A 14,704-nucleotide genomic window follows, 5' to 3' on the forward strand; every position below is an offset into this window, starting at 1 on the left:
ACGCCCACCTCAGTTTAAACCTGAGTAGGAACTAAAACAGTGGGTTTAGTTCCTAGAGTTGAAGCAGAAAAGCAGGGGTGGGGAGAGGGCGCGGGTGTTCGGGCCGGCTGCTGCGCCGCCCTGCCCTGCCCTGCCGTGCCCCGCCGCGCCCCGGGCATCGGCCGCCCGCCGGTGCGCTTTCACTCCCGGGGACCGGGCACCGGAGCCCGCGCCCGGCCCGGGGCTTGGAACGCCTCTCCCCGCGGCCCGGCAGCCCGCCCCCTCCAGGCCCCTCGCGCGAGCCTCCCTCGGTGCCCGGGCCCCCCTGCCCCGCGCGGCCGGGAGGAGGAGGCGCCCCCGCCCCGGCGCACAGGCGGGCCCAGGGCGAGCCCCGCGCCTCCACCCCGCTCTCCCCCGCGCCGGGCGCCGCGCATCGCCGCCCAGGCCGGGAGGGCGGGCTCGGCTCCCCGGAAGAGGGGAGAGGGAGGGCGGCCGCAGGGGCCGGAGAGGGGAGGGGCGGGCCGGGCTGGGAGGGACGCGGAGGGGGCGGGCCGGGCTGAGCTCGCCCCTGCCGCCGCTCCAGAGCCGAGCAGCGGGCGGCGGGACCCGCGACCGAGCGCGGCGACGGCGAGCGCGACGCGGGCCCCGCACGATCCCCGGGCGCCCCGCCTCCAGAGCAGCCCCCGCCGCCAGCCACCGCCCCCCGGCCGCCCCGGAACCCCAGAGACGCGCGGCGGCGAGCGGACCCGGGCAGCGGGGAGCGGGGTCCCCGCACCCGAGCGGAGACGCGGGCGGCGCGGCTCCATCGCGGGGCCTCGGTGGGGGGCGCAGACCTGCGGAGCCTGCGGCCGGCGGAAGGTGAGCCCCGGGGTGCCAGGCGGTGTTGGGGGGTGTGGGCGGGCGGTGTGCCTGGGAACAGAGGCATCAAGGTCTGCAAAAGTAGAGGGGCCCTCCGGACTGGGCCTCTGCAGATCCTTGGGGGCCTCCTGGGGTAGCACTGAGTAACCTTCCCCAAGGCGACGATGGGTCCGTGAGGGGTGCGAAACTGGCCAACCTGGCTCCCCGACCTCTGGCCGGCCATCACTGACACCCCCATTACCCTTGCTGCTGCGATCCCCCGCTGTGTCTCCAGAGACACTGCTCTGGCTCTGGCTTGGGGGTCCTGATGTAGGGGTCCTTGCCAAGACCGGACTCCCCGCGTTCTGAAAAGGATTGCCCACCCTTCTGACTCCAGTGGCATCTCTGCAATCCCGGCGGAGCTGGAGCTGGGAGGAGCAAGGAGGGTGATCCCACACCTGCCCCCAGTTCCCCACCCCCACTGCCACCCAGAAGCCTTAGAGTGGAGAGAAGGCTTGGTTCATGCTCCCCAGCCATAACCCCCAAGTTGCAACCAAAGTCTCCTGCCTGCTGCCTGCTGCTGCCCCAGCGCCACCCCCTCTCTTTACATCTGGGTGCTTGGCCCTACCTGCCCTACACCCCCATCCACCAATCTTGGCTGTCTGGCATCTTCTCTCCTCCCATCCCTGGGGGAGCTGGCCGGGGCCCAGCGTAGCCGATGTTGTAATGTCCCTGGCAGTGCCCATGGAGAGAAGCGGCTGGGCCTGTTCCCAATAAGTTAACCGGGGCCAGGCCCTCCGCCCGCCAGGAGAACTTGACTCAGGTTCTAGAAGGGGAGATGCTGGTTGGGTGGGAAGGAGCTGTGGCATTGCTGGCAGTGCAGGGAAATGTCCAGGTAATGGCCCTTGCAGGATTGAGACTTGTCATTTGTCCAGGGTGCTGTTCACAGGGCTGCTTGGTTCTCTCAGGGCAGTGGACCTTTTTTCTTTGCAGGAAGATTAGCGTGGGGGGCTTCTGTGTACCTACCTAGTGGCTGAGAGAGGAGGACTCCTCTGGAGTCTGTTGGTTCATTCGGGGTGCAAAAAGATGGCTGGCGGGGAGCACTGTGTCCCCAGCGTGCCTAGGAGCAACAGGCAGCAGGGGTCTGAGCATGGCAAGGGCAGAACATTCCTTCTCGGGGCCAGCTGCCCTTCCAGCTCCTCACCATCTCCTAAGCTGGGCCCTGAGTCCTGTGTCCCCCCTGCACTGCTCACTAGGGGGAAGGGGGATGGCGGGGTTTGCGGGTTTGGGCAGCTTCAGGTTTCCCTTTCTCTACTTCTCTGTTAGCAACCTCTCCCAGCCCAGATGTTTCTGCAGCAGCAACTCCCGGGCAGAGAGCCGCTGACAGGCTGACTAGGGGCAGAGCAGGGACAGACCAGGGGTGAGGAGAAGGGCTCAAGGGCGTCAGTCACCGGTGTGAGGAGCGCTCTGGATCTGCTCGGATGCGCGTGCTCACACACTCACACTCACACACAGGCACACATGCGCGTGCACGCACGCACACGCACACTCACACGCGCGTGCACATCCCTCCCAGCTTGCGCGCAGCTCCTTACCCACCTCACTTCACACACATTCCCTTACATACTCTCACATTTGCTCGCACAGGCACCAGTCCTGGCACTTGGGGGCTTCTACAATCTTCCATTCACTCATCTCTCACGGACACGTCCTGACTGTCCCAGCACCCTCCCTTAAGCCCTTTTCCAAAGCCACGTGTACGCCCCGGTCAGTGCACAGCCGGAGTGGCTCATTCTAAGTGGCTGTCTGCCACTCCCAGACACAGCCCGCATCTTAAAAGCCTCCCCCAGCTCCACAGCCTGGGAGTGGGAGGCACATTCTTCTGCATCTGCGTGCTCTGGGGGACATTCCTGGAGGCTGGAGGCTGGAGGCCTCAAGGGACACAGGGCTCTCCTCTGCTAGGTAATCCACAAATTGGCTTCTCGAACCAGGGCAGCAGGGGCGAGAAGCACCGGAGGACAGCCACCTCCTCACTGTCTGCTCGGGATGCTGCTGTAGGGCTGCAGGGATCCTTCTCGAGGCGGGCGGACAGAGCTCCAGGAGACGGAGACCATATCCAAAGTGGAGATTAAAGGGTAGCAGCATTAAGCTGAGCAAGGATTATACTGGAATTTCCTGGGCGTTTAACAGCTGCAGAACAGGACGGAGGACAGGGCCTGTGGTGCTGACCCCTCCCACGCTGACCCCGTGGCTGACAGGTGTGACGGCCAGCCCAGCAGCCACGCCACACATTAACATTGGCCCCTTTGCCCTTGGGACCTCTCTTCCCCCGCTGGGCCCCGCAGCCTGCTTCGCCTCTCTGAATGTTCCTGTCCAGGCTCATTTTGCAGCGATGCCCTCCTCATGTGTCCCCAGCCCCCCCCCCCCCGGTCCCCCTTGGTCCTTTAGAGCCGCAGTCCTTTGCCTCGCACCCAGTCAGAGAAGCATGATATTATCAGTGGGGCAATTTGAACTTCTTTGGAGAGAAGCTTAAAGAAAATCCAGGGATAAAAGTTATTTTGCTCATTCATTCCCAACTCCTACTGTCTCTTTATCTCTGCTTTCTCCTTCTAGATGAAAATTTCTAGATCGTTTGGAAACCTAGAGAGAGAAGGGAGGGGAGGATAAAATGTAAACATACGCTATGCTAGTCTAGGTTTTAAAAATATTTTCCCTTTTTTGTTGTTTAGATGATAATTGTGAGATTTTGTTTTAATTGTAAAAATAAGATATGCTCGTTGTAACAAGAAAACCCATTCAAATATATGTAAGACTAAATTAATAATCCCCCCTCCGCCACCATTCATTTCTCCCGCCTACAGTAACCAATTTGAATGGCCAGTACATTTTCTGCCATACCTTCCTCCCAGCTTATTTGGCTTATATTGCTTAATTTTTTTAAAAAACTCATTTTGTGGATTGAAGTGCATAAACTATTTTAAACCATCTCAGTTTGTTCATAAAATTATCATATTTAACATTTCAATTGGAGGACAGTTAATTTTTTAAATTCCTACAGATTTACTCATTTAATTTATTTTTAAATCCTTCATTTTTATAGAGAACAGAACTCAGAAGCTATGCTGTATAAGCTAGGAGTCTACACATCTTTAATCTTTGCCAGTTTCTGGAAACAAAACACAATTTTGATGCCTACGGACTGTCATATTTTTATAAACCAAAGAAATGGAGCAGGCTTGTGGCTGCGTGTCTCTGCTGTAGCGGAAAGATGTAAAGTGATATATGTAGAAAAGAAGCTGAGAAAAAAAATGTGAAGTCATAGAATATGCAATTTTTGTCATCTGAAATTTTGTCAAATCAGTCTTATTTTCTGAGCTACCATTTTCCATCCACATTTCTGCTGCTTCTGATGTGTTATATTTTTAAAACCATATACACATCTGAAAGTTGAATGTTTTCCTGATTGAGATGAGTCTTCTGCTCTTTCATGGGCGAGAGGATTTCTAAACACTGACCAATGCCTTTCGCGAGCTGGAGAAGACAGAGGGATCCGAAGCAGGCCTGTCCCCCTCTGTGCTGAGGGAGGGATGCACTTGGCTGCTTCCAGGACACACTCCTAGACTGAGCTCAGACAGATGTGCTAGTCCTCAACCACTGGAGGCACCTTTGAAAATCAAGGTCTAAGTCCCGCTTGTTCAGTATTCCAGGCATGTGGATGGAACTGCGTGTTCTTGTCACTTACATTTCTGCCTTTGAAACTTGTTTCAAAAGAATCTGCAGGAGGAGGAATTAGCTGACAGCAGTTTCTTCCATATCTTAAAGTTTCGTCTTTCCTTGTTTTTATTCTTGCTGAAGAGGTACACTGAGTTCTTTTTACATATATTAAAAAAATAAGAGACTTGAATTTATCTGTTTCGTCTGACAAGCAAGAACTGACCTCACGTCCTAGTCTCACTCAACCACAGTTTTTTTCTGAAGGAACTTGTTTATAACCTTCAGTTTTCTGGATCCAAATCTAAAAGAGGTCCCTTCCAACAGCAAGGAACACTTCTGGGCACTTGAAGAGCCTCAACCATTTTTTTTAATGAATATCTTGGTTCTTGGTAAAAAAAATTTTTTTTAACAATTATGAAAGTGGTGGTCCACATGCAATGTCTCCACTTAATTCTTCCCTTTCCGATGCCTCTTGAGGACAGAAGCTGAGTGGCTTTAACATGTTCCCTAATTGCTTTTGCTCTTTTCTGGATCCTCTGGAGAGAGGCCAGCTTCATGTTGTCATTAAGACGCACGCTGAAGCTATGCATACACGCCCTGCTGCAGCCACAAGCCACTGTGTTGCCTGTATTGTGGGTCATCAAAGCAAACACTTTGCCATTCCTCATCTTCTAGAATGTTCCATAGTGGACAGCTGATAGGATCTGCAGTGCATCTCTTCCCTCTCGGTTTGCTGCCTCTTGAAAAAGAAAAAAAATTCATTGAGATGCATCCAAAGTATTTATTATTCCTTCTCCATGATTATCTGTCTGGTTATAAGTTTAGGACGATGCGGTGCTTACAGTTTCCTCTTTGTACAGATTCCAGAATTCATCCGTCTTCTGACTGAAAGAGGCTATTTTAGAGAATATCTGCTGGGCAAATGATAGAATAGCTTTCATTGTTTAAAGACATTTTGTTGGCATTTTCAGCTCTTGGTAGCAGCATTCCCGAAGACCCTAAGGCTCTGGACAGTCTGGTCTGCCTCAGTGTGTCAAGCCTGTCTCCCAATTAAGCCGTTGAGCATTTGGGGGAGGCACCTGTGACATATATTACTTCAGGGTATTAGTTAAACAGCCGTTGGTGGTGGGGCCAGGCTTCATTACGTCACGATCTCCCTGTTCATCTTTGAAACATTTCATCTGTGAATGCTTCTAGCAGCGGTCGGGACAGCATTAACAAAGAACCTCTGTGTCTAGGAATCATTTGCCGTATAGAAATGTTTCCTTTCTTCTGGCTTTATTGAGATGCAATCGACGTGTAACATCGTGTAAGCTGAGGGTGTACAACCTGGTGATTTGGAAATGCTTCTTACTTGCCTCCGTACGCTGTAAGGTAAACTCTGTCTCCCAAGTAGGGTTCTGGCGGCACGACAGGTGCATTTCAGTGGCTAGCGGCCCGGTGCCCGTTATCCACCAGCCCACCGGCTTTCGTGATAACCACATGGAGATGACACTGACGGCTTCTTCTCGCAACAGAGCCCATGTTACTGGGACAAATTAGATTAGCAGGAATCCAATTATGATCTTCTGATTTATCAGAGTCAAACAGTGTCATAGTTTGGTTTCAACTTCATTGTGAAGTGTGCCGTTTTCAGGAGTGCTGCGGGTCACGTGGCCACAGCTCTCGTGGCTGAAACAGATTCCGGTTTCCAAATGCTGTCTCTTCTCTCTCTCAGTTCCATGTCTTTGAATGACCTGCTTCTTATTTTTTTCTCAACAGAAATCAGTGGAATGGACGGCTCTTGTCCATGCAGCTCACAGACTTTTGAGACTCAGTTACAAGGGGAGAGATGGGTCCCCACTAATCTCTAGACCACTGAACAAAGGAAGGTCTGAGCCCACTTGTCTTCACTGTGACCCGGGAGGCAGCCGTGCCCCACAGTCACATGCTTGGGAGCTGGACGGGGTGCTTGACTACGGATGGCCTCCTTAACTTAATCAATGGGGAACATACTTGACACTGTCCTGCACGGACTACTTTCACTCGGGAAAACATCTTCATAATCAGCGCATAAGCAGTAGCCTCACTCTTTTTTAAGGTTGTGCCATCATTTATTAAATACCCTCCCGCTGACGGACAGTTACTTTTCCAGTCTTTTCCCTTGCAAACAATGCTGCAGCAAATCTCCTTGTTTGAACATCTCTGCAAACAGACCCAAGGATGCAGTACGTGCAGCTGCTAGTCAGACATCACCGACTGTCTTCCCAAGAAGATACACCACTTTGAGCTCATAAGCACTGTGAACACAGACAGCCTAGCTCTCGTACCTTCTTCAATCCAGTGCATTATTAATCTCGTAGGACAAGATGGCACTGCTGTTTCCACGTTCTGTCCTTTCATTGTGAGCAAACCAGAAGCCTTTTTTCATATACGTACATTTATGTTTCTGTAAGCCGTAGAGAAAATGTGCTCCTTGTGGAGAGAGGACCGTGGTCTACACAGCGGAGGCATGCCAGACCCACATAGCTCTGCCCTTTCTCTGTGCTGGCTCCCTTACCAGTTGCAATCTTTGCTCCAGTGTTCTTCTCGCTCGTGTTCTCTCATCTTCCCTCGCATCATACCCCACAGCTCTCTCCCATGGTCCCCCTCGCTCCGCTGCCTCTCCGTATTGTCCAGAGTGTCCAGGACTGATGTGGGTCAGGAGTGTTGGGGAGGGGGGATCGAGTGTCCCCAGGGAAGGAGTAGCTTCCACTCTGCTTGTTTTAATGAGAAGAATCTTCTGACTTCCAATACAGGGTAGCTCGAGGAGGAGGAGGGGAGAATAAATGAAGAGAAAGAACTGAAATAGCTCCTTCCAGAAGAAAAGGGTAAGATTGGCCCAGAACTCTCCTGTGTTCTAAGAGGGAGGGGCTGTAAGACATGCTCAGAGATGCATCACCTGCAGGACGTAGGGAGGGAGTGACCTACCACATGGCCCTCTAAGATGGCGGACTTGGCACAGGTCGGGAGAGAGCCTGCTTCCGACAGGCCCTGTGGTTGGTGCCGGGCTGGTTTGAGAGCTATGTATGCAGCAATGTAGGTACCTGCCACCTGCCTTTTCTGGTCCTGTGTGTCTCCCTAGGAAGCAAGCTTGGCTGCAGACCCCAGTCTTACAAAGCAGCAGCCCTGCCTGGCAGCAGGGTGGTGGCCAGGGCAATGGTGGGAGCCCCGAAGACGCCCCATGGCTGCTGAGGGGGCTGCCCGGTCAGGGAGCGGAGTGGCGGGCATGGTGTGCAGTCTCTGGGTGCTGGTGCTGGGGTCCTCAGTTCTGGCTCTGGAAGGTAAGAGGGAGGCGAGCCTGGAGAATCCCTACCTACCAGCACGGGTGGGGAATTGGAAAGATTCAGAAAAGGCAGAAAAGACCGAAGACATCAAGAAGGGGAAAGGAACGGGGAAGATGCCAGAGAAAGGCTCCTGACAGAGAGCTGTACCCCTGCTGGTGAATTAATAGGACCAGAGGGGGAAATTCCTCCTGGGGTGGGGTGAGGGTCGGCAGTCCTAGCTGCAGGCGTGGTTGTCGAGCGCCCCTTCTTATCTCCGGCCAGAGGTACTGCTGGACACCACTGGAGAGACATCTGAGATTGGCTGGCTCACCTACCCACCAGGTGGGGTGAGTGTCACTCCTTCATTCCCCGCCCTGTGCAACTCCCCGACCCTGCGCCTAGTGTGGGATTTGGGAAGGAAGGCCCAGGTAGACACCAATGGAGTAGGAATCCTTCCTCCTTCCCCCCGAGGAGCAGGACTTGGGGGTCTACTTATCCGCGCTGCCGGCTAACAGTGTCTCCCCGCCCTCCCTGCAGTGGGATGAAGTGAGCGTTCTGGACGACCAGCGCCGCCTGACTCGGACCTTCGAGGCATGCCACGTGGCGGGGGCCCCGCCGGGCACCGGGCAAGACAACTGGCTGCAGACACACTTCGTGGAGCGACGCGGGGCACAGAGGGCACACATCCGACTGCACTTCTCCGTGCGGGCATGCGCCAGCCTGGGCGTGGCCGGGGGCACCTGCCGGGAGACCTTCACCCTTTACTACCGCCAGGCTGAGGAGCCCGACGGCCCCGACAGCGTTGCTGCCTGGCACCTCAAACGCTGGACCAAGGTGGACACGATCGCAGCGGACGAGAGCTTCCCCGCCTCCTCAGCCTGGGCGGTGGGCCCGCGCGGGGCCGGGCAGCGCGCCGGCCTGCAGCTCAATGTCAAGGAGAGGAGCTTCGGCCCCCTCACCCAGCGTGGCTTCTACGTGGCCTTCCAGGACACGGGGGCCTGCCTGGCCCTCGTGGCGGTCAAGCTCTTCTCCTACACCTGCCCTTCCGTCCTCCGCGCCTTCGCCTCCTTCCCTGAGACGCAGGCCAGTGGGGCCGGGGGCGCCTCGCTGGTGGCGGCCGTGGGCACATGTGTGGCTCATGCAGAGCCCGAGGAGGATGGAGGCGGCGGCCAGGCAGGGGGTAGCCCCCCCAGGCTACACTGCAATGGGGAGGGCAAGTGGATGGTAGCCGTTGGGGGCTGCCGCTGCCAGCCGGGGTACCAGCCAGCCCGCGAAGACAAGGCCTGCCAAGGTGAGGCTCTGCTCCTGTGCACTTGCCCAAGATCTCCTCACCTTGCCCCCAACTTGGGACACCTCTCCTGAACACCCCAAACTTCATTTGTCCCCCAAAAGATCAAGAATAAGCTATTTTAGGAAGGGACTCTTGTTTTCTCCAGATTTATTTTCTAAAGCACACAAATTTGGTGTCATGTGCTCATCTCAAATTTCTAGAACCTTCTGGAGGCTTCCACAGCCATCGCTGAGTGCCCTAGGGCTGCAGGCCTGAGAAGTGATGGAGATCAAAAGGAGTTAAACTCCTGGGCTATCTTGGGATGGGTCCTTTGACCCTATTTGCCATCTAGTTAGGAAGGGATCATCACGGCCAGATGACCGAGATGCAGGTAGGAGAAGGCAGTGGAGACCAGCTAAGGGGAATCCTTCTGCTGCAGGGTGGAGGCTCCAGAAGGCCCTTGCACAGGGAGGTCATGCAATCAAGCCAGACTCCTCTATCTGGTGCTTGGCTTGCCCATAGCCCCCACTGCACCTCATTTTTTCCATCTGTGGCAATGCAGTTCTACCCCAGTGGCCGTGGAAATAATCTCTGCCTGAGGGAGGGAAAGAGGGAAAGAGGGAAGAGGGGGGTTGGTCTCAGGAGGACAGGAGAAACAGCCCTGGGGAATGGAAGGCCGGGGGCATGTCTGTGTGCTGGCATATGGTGGGGCTCAGGAGGCAGTGGAGAGAGTGAGCCTAATGTCTCTGCCCCGTTCTGCCCCCCAGCCTGCCCTGAGGGGTCCTACAAGGCCTTGGCTGGGAACACTCCCTGCTTACTGTGTCCTGCCCGGAGCCATGCCCCCGATCCTGCAGCCCCTGTTTGCCCCTGCCTTGAGGGCTTCTACAGGGCCGGTTCAGACCCCCCAGAGGCCCCCTGCACTGGTGAGTCCCCCCACCAGCCCCAGGGGTGGAAATGGGACTGGAGGCGGGTAGAGAAGGGGAGCCTGAGGGCAACACAGTGGGGCTGGTTTGCATTTGCAGTGACTTATCTCCTGTTCATTTTCTCCCTCCACTCACCTCCTTCTCACCCTGACCCCATCAACGCTGGCCCCTTCCTGCCTCTCCTCCCACCTGCCTCTGCTTTCTGGTCCCCACGCCATGCTCGCCATGCTCTCGGTCTCCTCCCCTCTGACTCCTTCCTTCCTCCATCACTCCCACCCCTCCTCCTTCACCTGGACTCCCACCACCCCTTCCTTCCCGGCCCTTCTCGCTGCCCCCGCCGGTCTCCCCAGGCCCTCCGTCGGCTCCCCGGGAGCTTTGGTTCGAGGTGCAAGGCTCAGTGCTTATGCTGCACTGGCGCCTGCCTCAGGAGCTGGGGGGACGAGGGGACCTGCTCTTCAATGTCGTGTGCAAGGAATGCGGAGGCCACCAGGAGCCCGGCTCGGGCACCGGGGGCGCTTGTCGCCGCTGCAGGGACGAGGTGCACTTCGACCCCCGCCAGAGGGGCCTGACTGAGAGCAGAGTGTTAGTAGGGGGGCTCCGGGCCCATGTGCCCTACATCTTGGAGGTGCAGGCTGTGAACGGGGTGTCAGAGCTCAGCCCCGACCCCCCCCAGGTTGCCGCCATCAACGTCAGCACCAGCCACGCAGGTGAGCCTTACGCTCTGCCTGATGCCTTACCTTGCCTCCTTAGAAGGCCCTCCCCTACTCCTGCTGCTGGGCCCCTGGAAACCCGCCCCCTAACCCCCCACCCCAGTTCCCTCTGCAGTCCCTGCATTGCACCAGGTGAGCCGGGCATCCAACAGCATCACGGTGTCCTGGCCACAGCCAGACCAGACCAACGGGAACATCCTGGACTACCAGCTCCGCTACTACGACCAGGTGGGGCGGTGCACAGCAGGGCTGGTGGGAGCTCGCAGTGCCCCACGGTGGGCCAGAGATGGGGGAGGTGGGCCAGGATGGAGAGGCACCAAGAAGCCTGAGGGTGGGAGCAGGGGTCAGGAGCTGGGGCTGGGCAGCAGGGAGTGAATGGCTGTCACCCTCAGGCAGAAGATGAATCCCACTCCTTCACCCTGACCAGCGAGACCAACACGGCCACCGTGACACAGCTGAGCCCTGGCCACATCTACGGCTTCCAAGTGCGGGCGCGGACTGCCGCAGGCCACGGCCCCTATGGAGGCAAGGTCTATTTCCAGACGCTGCCTCAAGGTGAGAGGGAGCCTGGATGGGGAGGGGGAAGCACCAGGGGGTCGGGAAGAGAGGCCCAGGGGCCCCCCAGGCCTTAAACCCTCATTCAGAACCCTCCAGACTAGAGGCTGTGGGGGTAGGAGGCCATGAGGACAGTGTCATGGCTGACCAGCTGGCCTTTGGTGCAAGGGAGGGTGTGTAGGTGCACGTGCTTGTGAGGCCTTGCCCGCGTGTGATCCTGGCTGGCTGCTTCCTCAGGTGAGCTGTCCACCCAGCTTCCAGAAAGACTCTCCTTGATAATCGGGTCCATCCTGGGGGCCTTGGCCTTCCTCCTGCTGGCGGCCATTACCGTGCTGGCTATTGTCTTCCAGAGGTGAGCCCTTCCCAGCCGTGTCCCCACACCACTTGCCCCGCAGCATAACCCCACGTCCTGGCAGCCCCAAAGCCCACTGCTGAAGCCACCTCCGAAGCCCACCTCCCCTCACCGGGCCCCTTCCCCTGGGCCCATGTGAGGCGGGAAGGGGTTATCCAGCAGCCCTCAGTCCACGGATGCCTGGCTGGAGAGTGGCCTGCATGGGGGCCGAAGGGAGGAAATGGGGGTGTCATTCCAGGGCTCTGGTTTGTCCTCAGGAAGCGGCGTGGGACAGGCTACACAGAGCAGCTCCAGCAGTACAGCAGTCCAGGTGTGCGGGAGGGAGGGCTGGGGGCTGAGCGCAGCAGGCAAGGCTAGGCTCCCCCAAGGTCCAGGGGGGCTCCTCAGCCTGCCGTCATAAGAGGGCATGCCTGGGGTGTGTGGGCAGCCTGGCCTCGTACCGCACCCTCATCACGTACCCCATTTGCCTACAGGGCTTGGGGTGAAGTATTACATCGACCCTTCCACGTACGAGGACCCCTGCCAGGCCATCCGAGAATTTACCAGGGAGGTGGATCCTGCATATATCAAGATCGAGGAGGTCATTGGGGCAGGTGTGTAGGCGCAGAGGAAGGGGACAGGAGGGACTGGAGCCCCCGTGAGCCTTCCCTTGCAGGATCCCCTCTAAACAGGGCAGGACACCGCGAGCCAAGGTCCTTCCTCACTACCTTCCACCTGCACCTGTTCTCCCAGGCTCCTTTGGAGAAGTACGCAGGGGCCGCCTGCAGCCCCGGGGACGGCGGGAGCAGGCCGTGGCCATCCAGGCCCTGTGGACTGGAGGTGCCGAGAGCCTACAGATGACCTTTCTAGGCCAGGCTGCCGTGCTGGGCCAGTTCCAGCACCCCAACATCCTGCGGCTGGAAGGTGTGGTCACCAAGAGCCGGCCGCTCATGGTGCTGACGGAGCTCATGGAGCTGGGCCCCCTGGACAGCTTCCTCAGGGTCAGTCTGGCCTGGGGGCGGGCAGGGGGCCTGGGGTCCAGGGAAGTCTGCCGTTCTCAGCTGTCCCAGAGACAGGAGACAGAGCCCTATTTCTTTGCTCCCCCACCTCCCCTGGTCCTCATCTTTCCTTCCCAGGCCATTTTCTGATTCCCTGAGCCCCTCTCCCTCTCCTGCTGATGTCTGCCCGGCAGCGCACGGAGGTTCCCCGCCCGGCGGCTGGCGGCTGACCTCTGCCCCCTGCCCCTCAGCAGCAGCGGGAGGGCCAGTTCAGCAGCCTGCAACTGGTGGCCATGCAGCGGGGAGTGGCCGCCGCCATGCAGTACCTGTCCAGCTTCGCCTTCGTGCACCGCGCGCTCTCCGCCCGCAGCGTGCTGGTGAACAGCCACCTGGTGTGCAAAGTGGCTCGTCTTGGCCACAGTCCTCAGGTGAGAGCAGTCTCGGGGGCTCAGCCTTTTCCAGAGGGTGCTGGCCGGTGAGCCGGGCTCCCGGGTGCGTACCACGGGGGGCGCGTTGTGGTGTCTGAATGGAGGAATGGAACCCGCCTGTGCTCCCCCCAGGAGCGCACCCTGGGCAGACATGGCGGCCCGTAGGAGTTGCCCAATAAATGTGACCCCTGCTGTAGTTACTGCTACTGTTGCTTCTAACCCCACCCCTCAGGGCCCAAGTTGTATGCTTCGCTGGGCAGCCCCAGAAGTCATTGCCCACGGAAAACATACCACCTCCAGTGACGTCTGGAGCTTCGGGATAGTGATGTGGGAAGTGATGAGTTATGGAGAGCGGCCCTACTGGGACATGAGTGACCAGGAGGTGAGCTCTTGACCTAGGCATTGCTGATTCTCCAGCCCCATCCGTCCAACCCACCAGCCTCACAGGCTCGTACATTCTTAGCTTCCATTCTCTAATCCACTGAGGTTTTAAGTTGTCTTGGCTTCCATATTTTTCGGTTCCTTCCCCACTCCAACTGCACGCTGCACCTGATCCCAGCCCACCTGACGACCTAACAAACAGAATACGCCTTTCCGCCAGCAGTAGCTTCTCGTCACCATGTTCTTCTACTAACCCCCAGGTGCTAAATGCAATAGAGCAGGAGTTCCGGCTTCCCCCACCTCCAGGCTGTCCTCCTGGACTACATCTGCTTATGCTAGACACTTGGCAGAAGGACCGTACCCAGCGGCCTCATTTTGACCAGCTGGTGGCTGCGTTTGACAAGATGATCCGAAAGCCAGACACTCTGCAGGCTGACGGGGGCCCTGGGGACAGGTCTGGAGATTGGGACTGGAGTCCGGGACAACCAGGGAGGGTAGATGCAAACTGGAAAGCAAACTGAGGAGAGGGGGCTAAGATGAAGGGGAAATGTTGACCACCCCCCTTCCCCCACTCAGACCCTCCCAGGCCCTTCTGAACCCTGTGGCTCTGGACTTTCCTTCTCTGGACTCACCCCAGGCCTGGCTTTCGGCCATCGGACTGGAGTGCTACCAAGACAACTTCTCCAAGTTTGGTCTCTGCACCTTCAGTGATGTGGCTCAGCTCAGCCTGGAGTAAGCGGGGAGAGGCGGGGTGGGGGTTCCGCCGGACTCCAGGCCAGGGGTCCTGCCGGGGATCTCAGAGAAGCTGGCCCAGACCTGACCCGCTCCTTCCCCACCACCAGAGACCTGCCCGCCCTGGGCATCACGCTGGCCGGCCACCAGAAGAAGCTGCTGCACAACGTCCAGCTCCTGCAGCAGCACCTGAGGGGGCTAGGCTCAGTGGAGGTCTGAGGCCTGAGGCCTGGGCGGGCCGCTGGGAGCGGACGGTGCCTCTGTCCTAGCCCCCAACGCAGGCCCACGGAGCGACGGGGAACGCTAGAGCCCGTCTCCTTCTTGGCCTCGGCTGGAGGCCCCGGCCACACTACAGCCAACCCTCTGGACGCTTCACTCCCTAGTCCTCCGCCCTCCTCCGCCCTCCCCCGCATTAAAGGGAAAGAAGAAACTTTGCAAGTTGGAGGTGTGGTGAGACCTCAGTCTGCAAGGAAGGGCTGGGAAGGCCTTACAGGAGGCGCCTGGGCCGTTGCCTGCAGGCGACAGCACCCCACTGAAGGCACAAGGGCGCAGAGCAGGGAAC

General features: G+C 57.9%; 1 protein-coding gene across 2 annotated transcripts; it reads left to right on the top strand.

The window, feature by feature from the left end:
- The first annotated feature begins 562 nt into the window (after positions 1-562).
- On the top strand, positions 563-14,572 carry EPHB6 (EPH receptor B6). Of its 2 annotated transcripts, none has more exons than XM_026512798.4 (18): positions 563-837; positions 7,308-7,379; positions 7,634-7,832; positions 8,097-8,161; positions 8,352-9,105; positions 9,852-10,007; positions 10,358-10,714; positions 10,821-10,945; positions 11,110-11,272; positions 11,510-11,624; positions 11,882-11,934; positions 12,098-12,217; positions 12,357-12,604; positions 12,853-13,029; positions 13,262-13,411; positions 13,671-13,864; positions 13,987-14,142; positions 14,253-14,572. In XM_026512798.4, the coding sequence occupies exons 3-18, from the start codon at positions 7,733-7,735 to the stop codon at positions 14,359-14,361; spliced, it is 3,042 nt and encodes a 1,013-aa protein (XP_026368583.1). In that variant the 5' UTR covers positions 563-837; positions 7,308-7,379; positions 7,634-7,732; the 3' UTR covers positions 14,362-14,572. The 2 variants fall into 2 exon arrangements, with proteins under 2 accessions (XP_026368583.1, XP_026368592.1); XM_026512807.4 differs by having other exon boundaries at positions 12,856-13,029.
- The last annotated feature ends 132 nt before the right edge of the window (positions 14,573-14,704 follow it).

Source organism: Ursus arctos, unplaced genomic scaffold (assembly GCF_023065955.2).
Source record: "Ursus arctos isolate Adak ecotype North America unplaced genomic scaffold, UrsArc2.0 scaffold_3, whole genome shotgun sequence".
Classification (NCBI taxonomy): Eukaryota; Metazoa; Chordata; class Mammalia; order Carnivora; family Ursidae; genus Ursus; species Ursus arctos.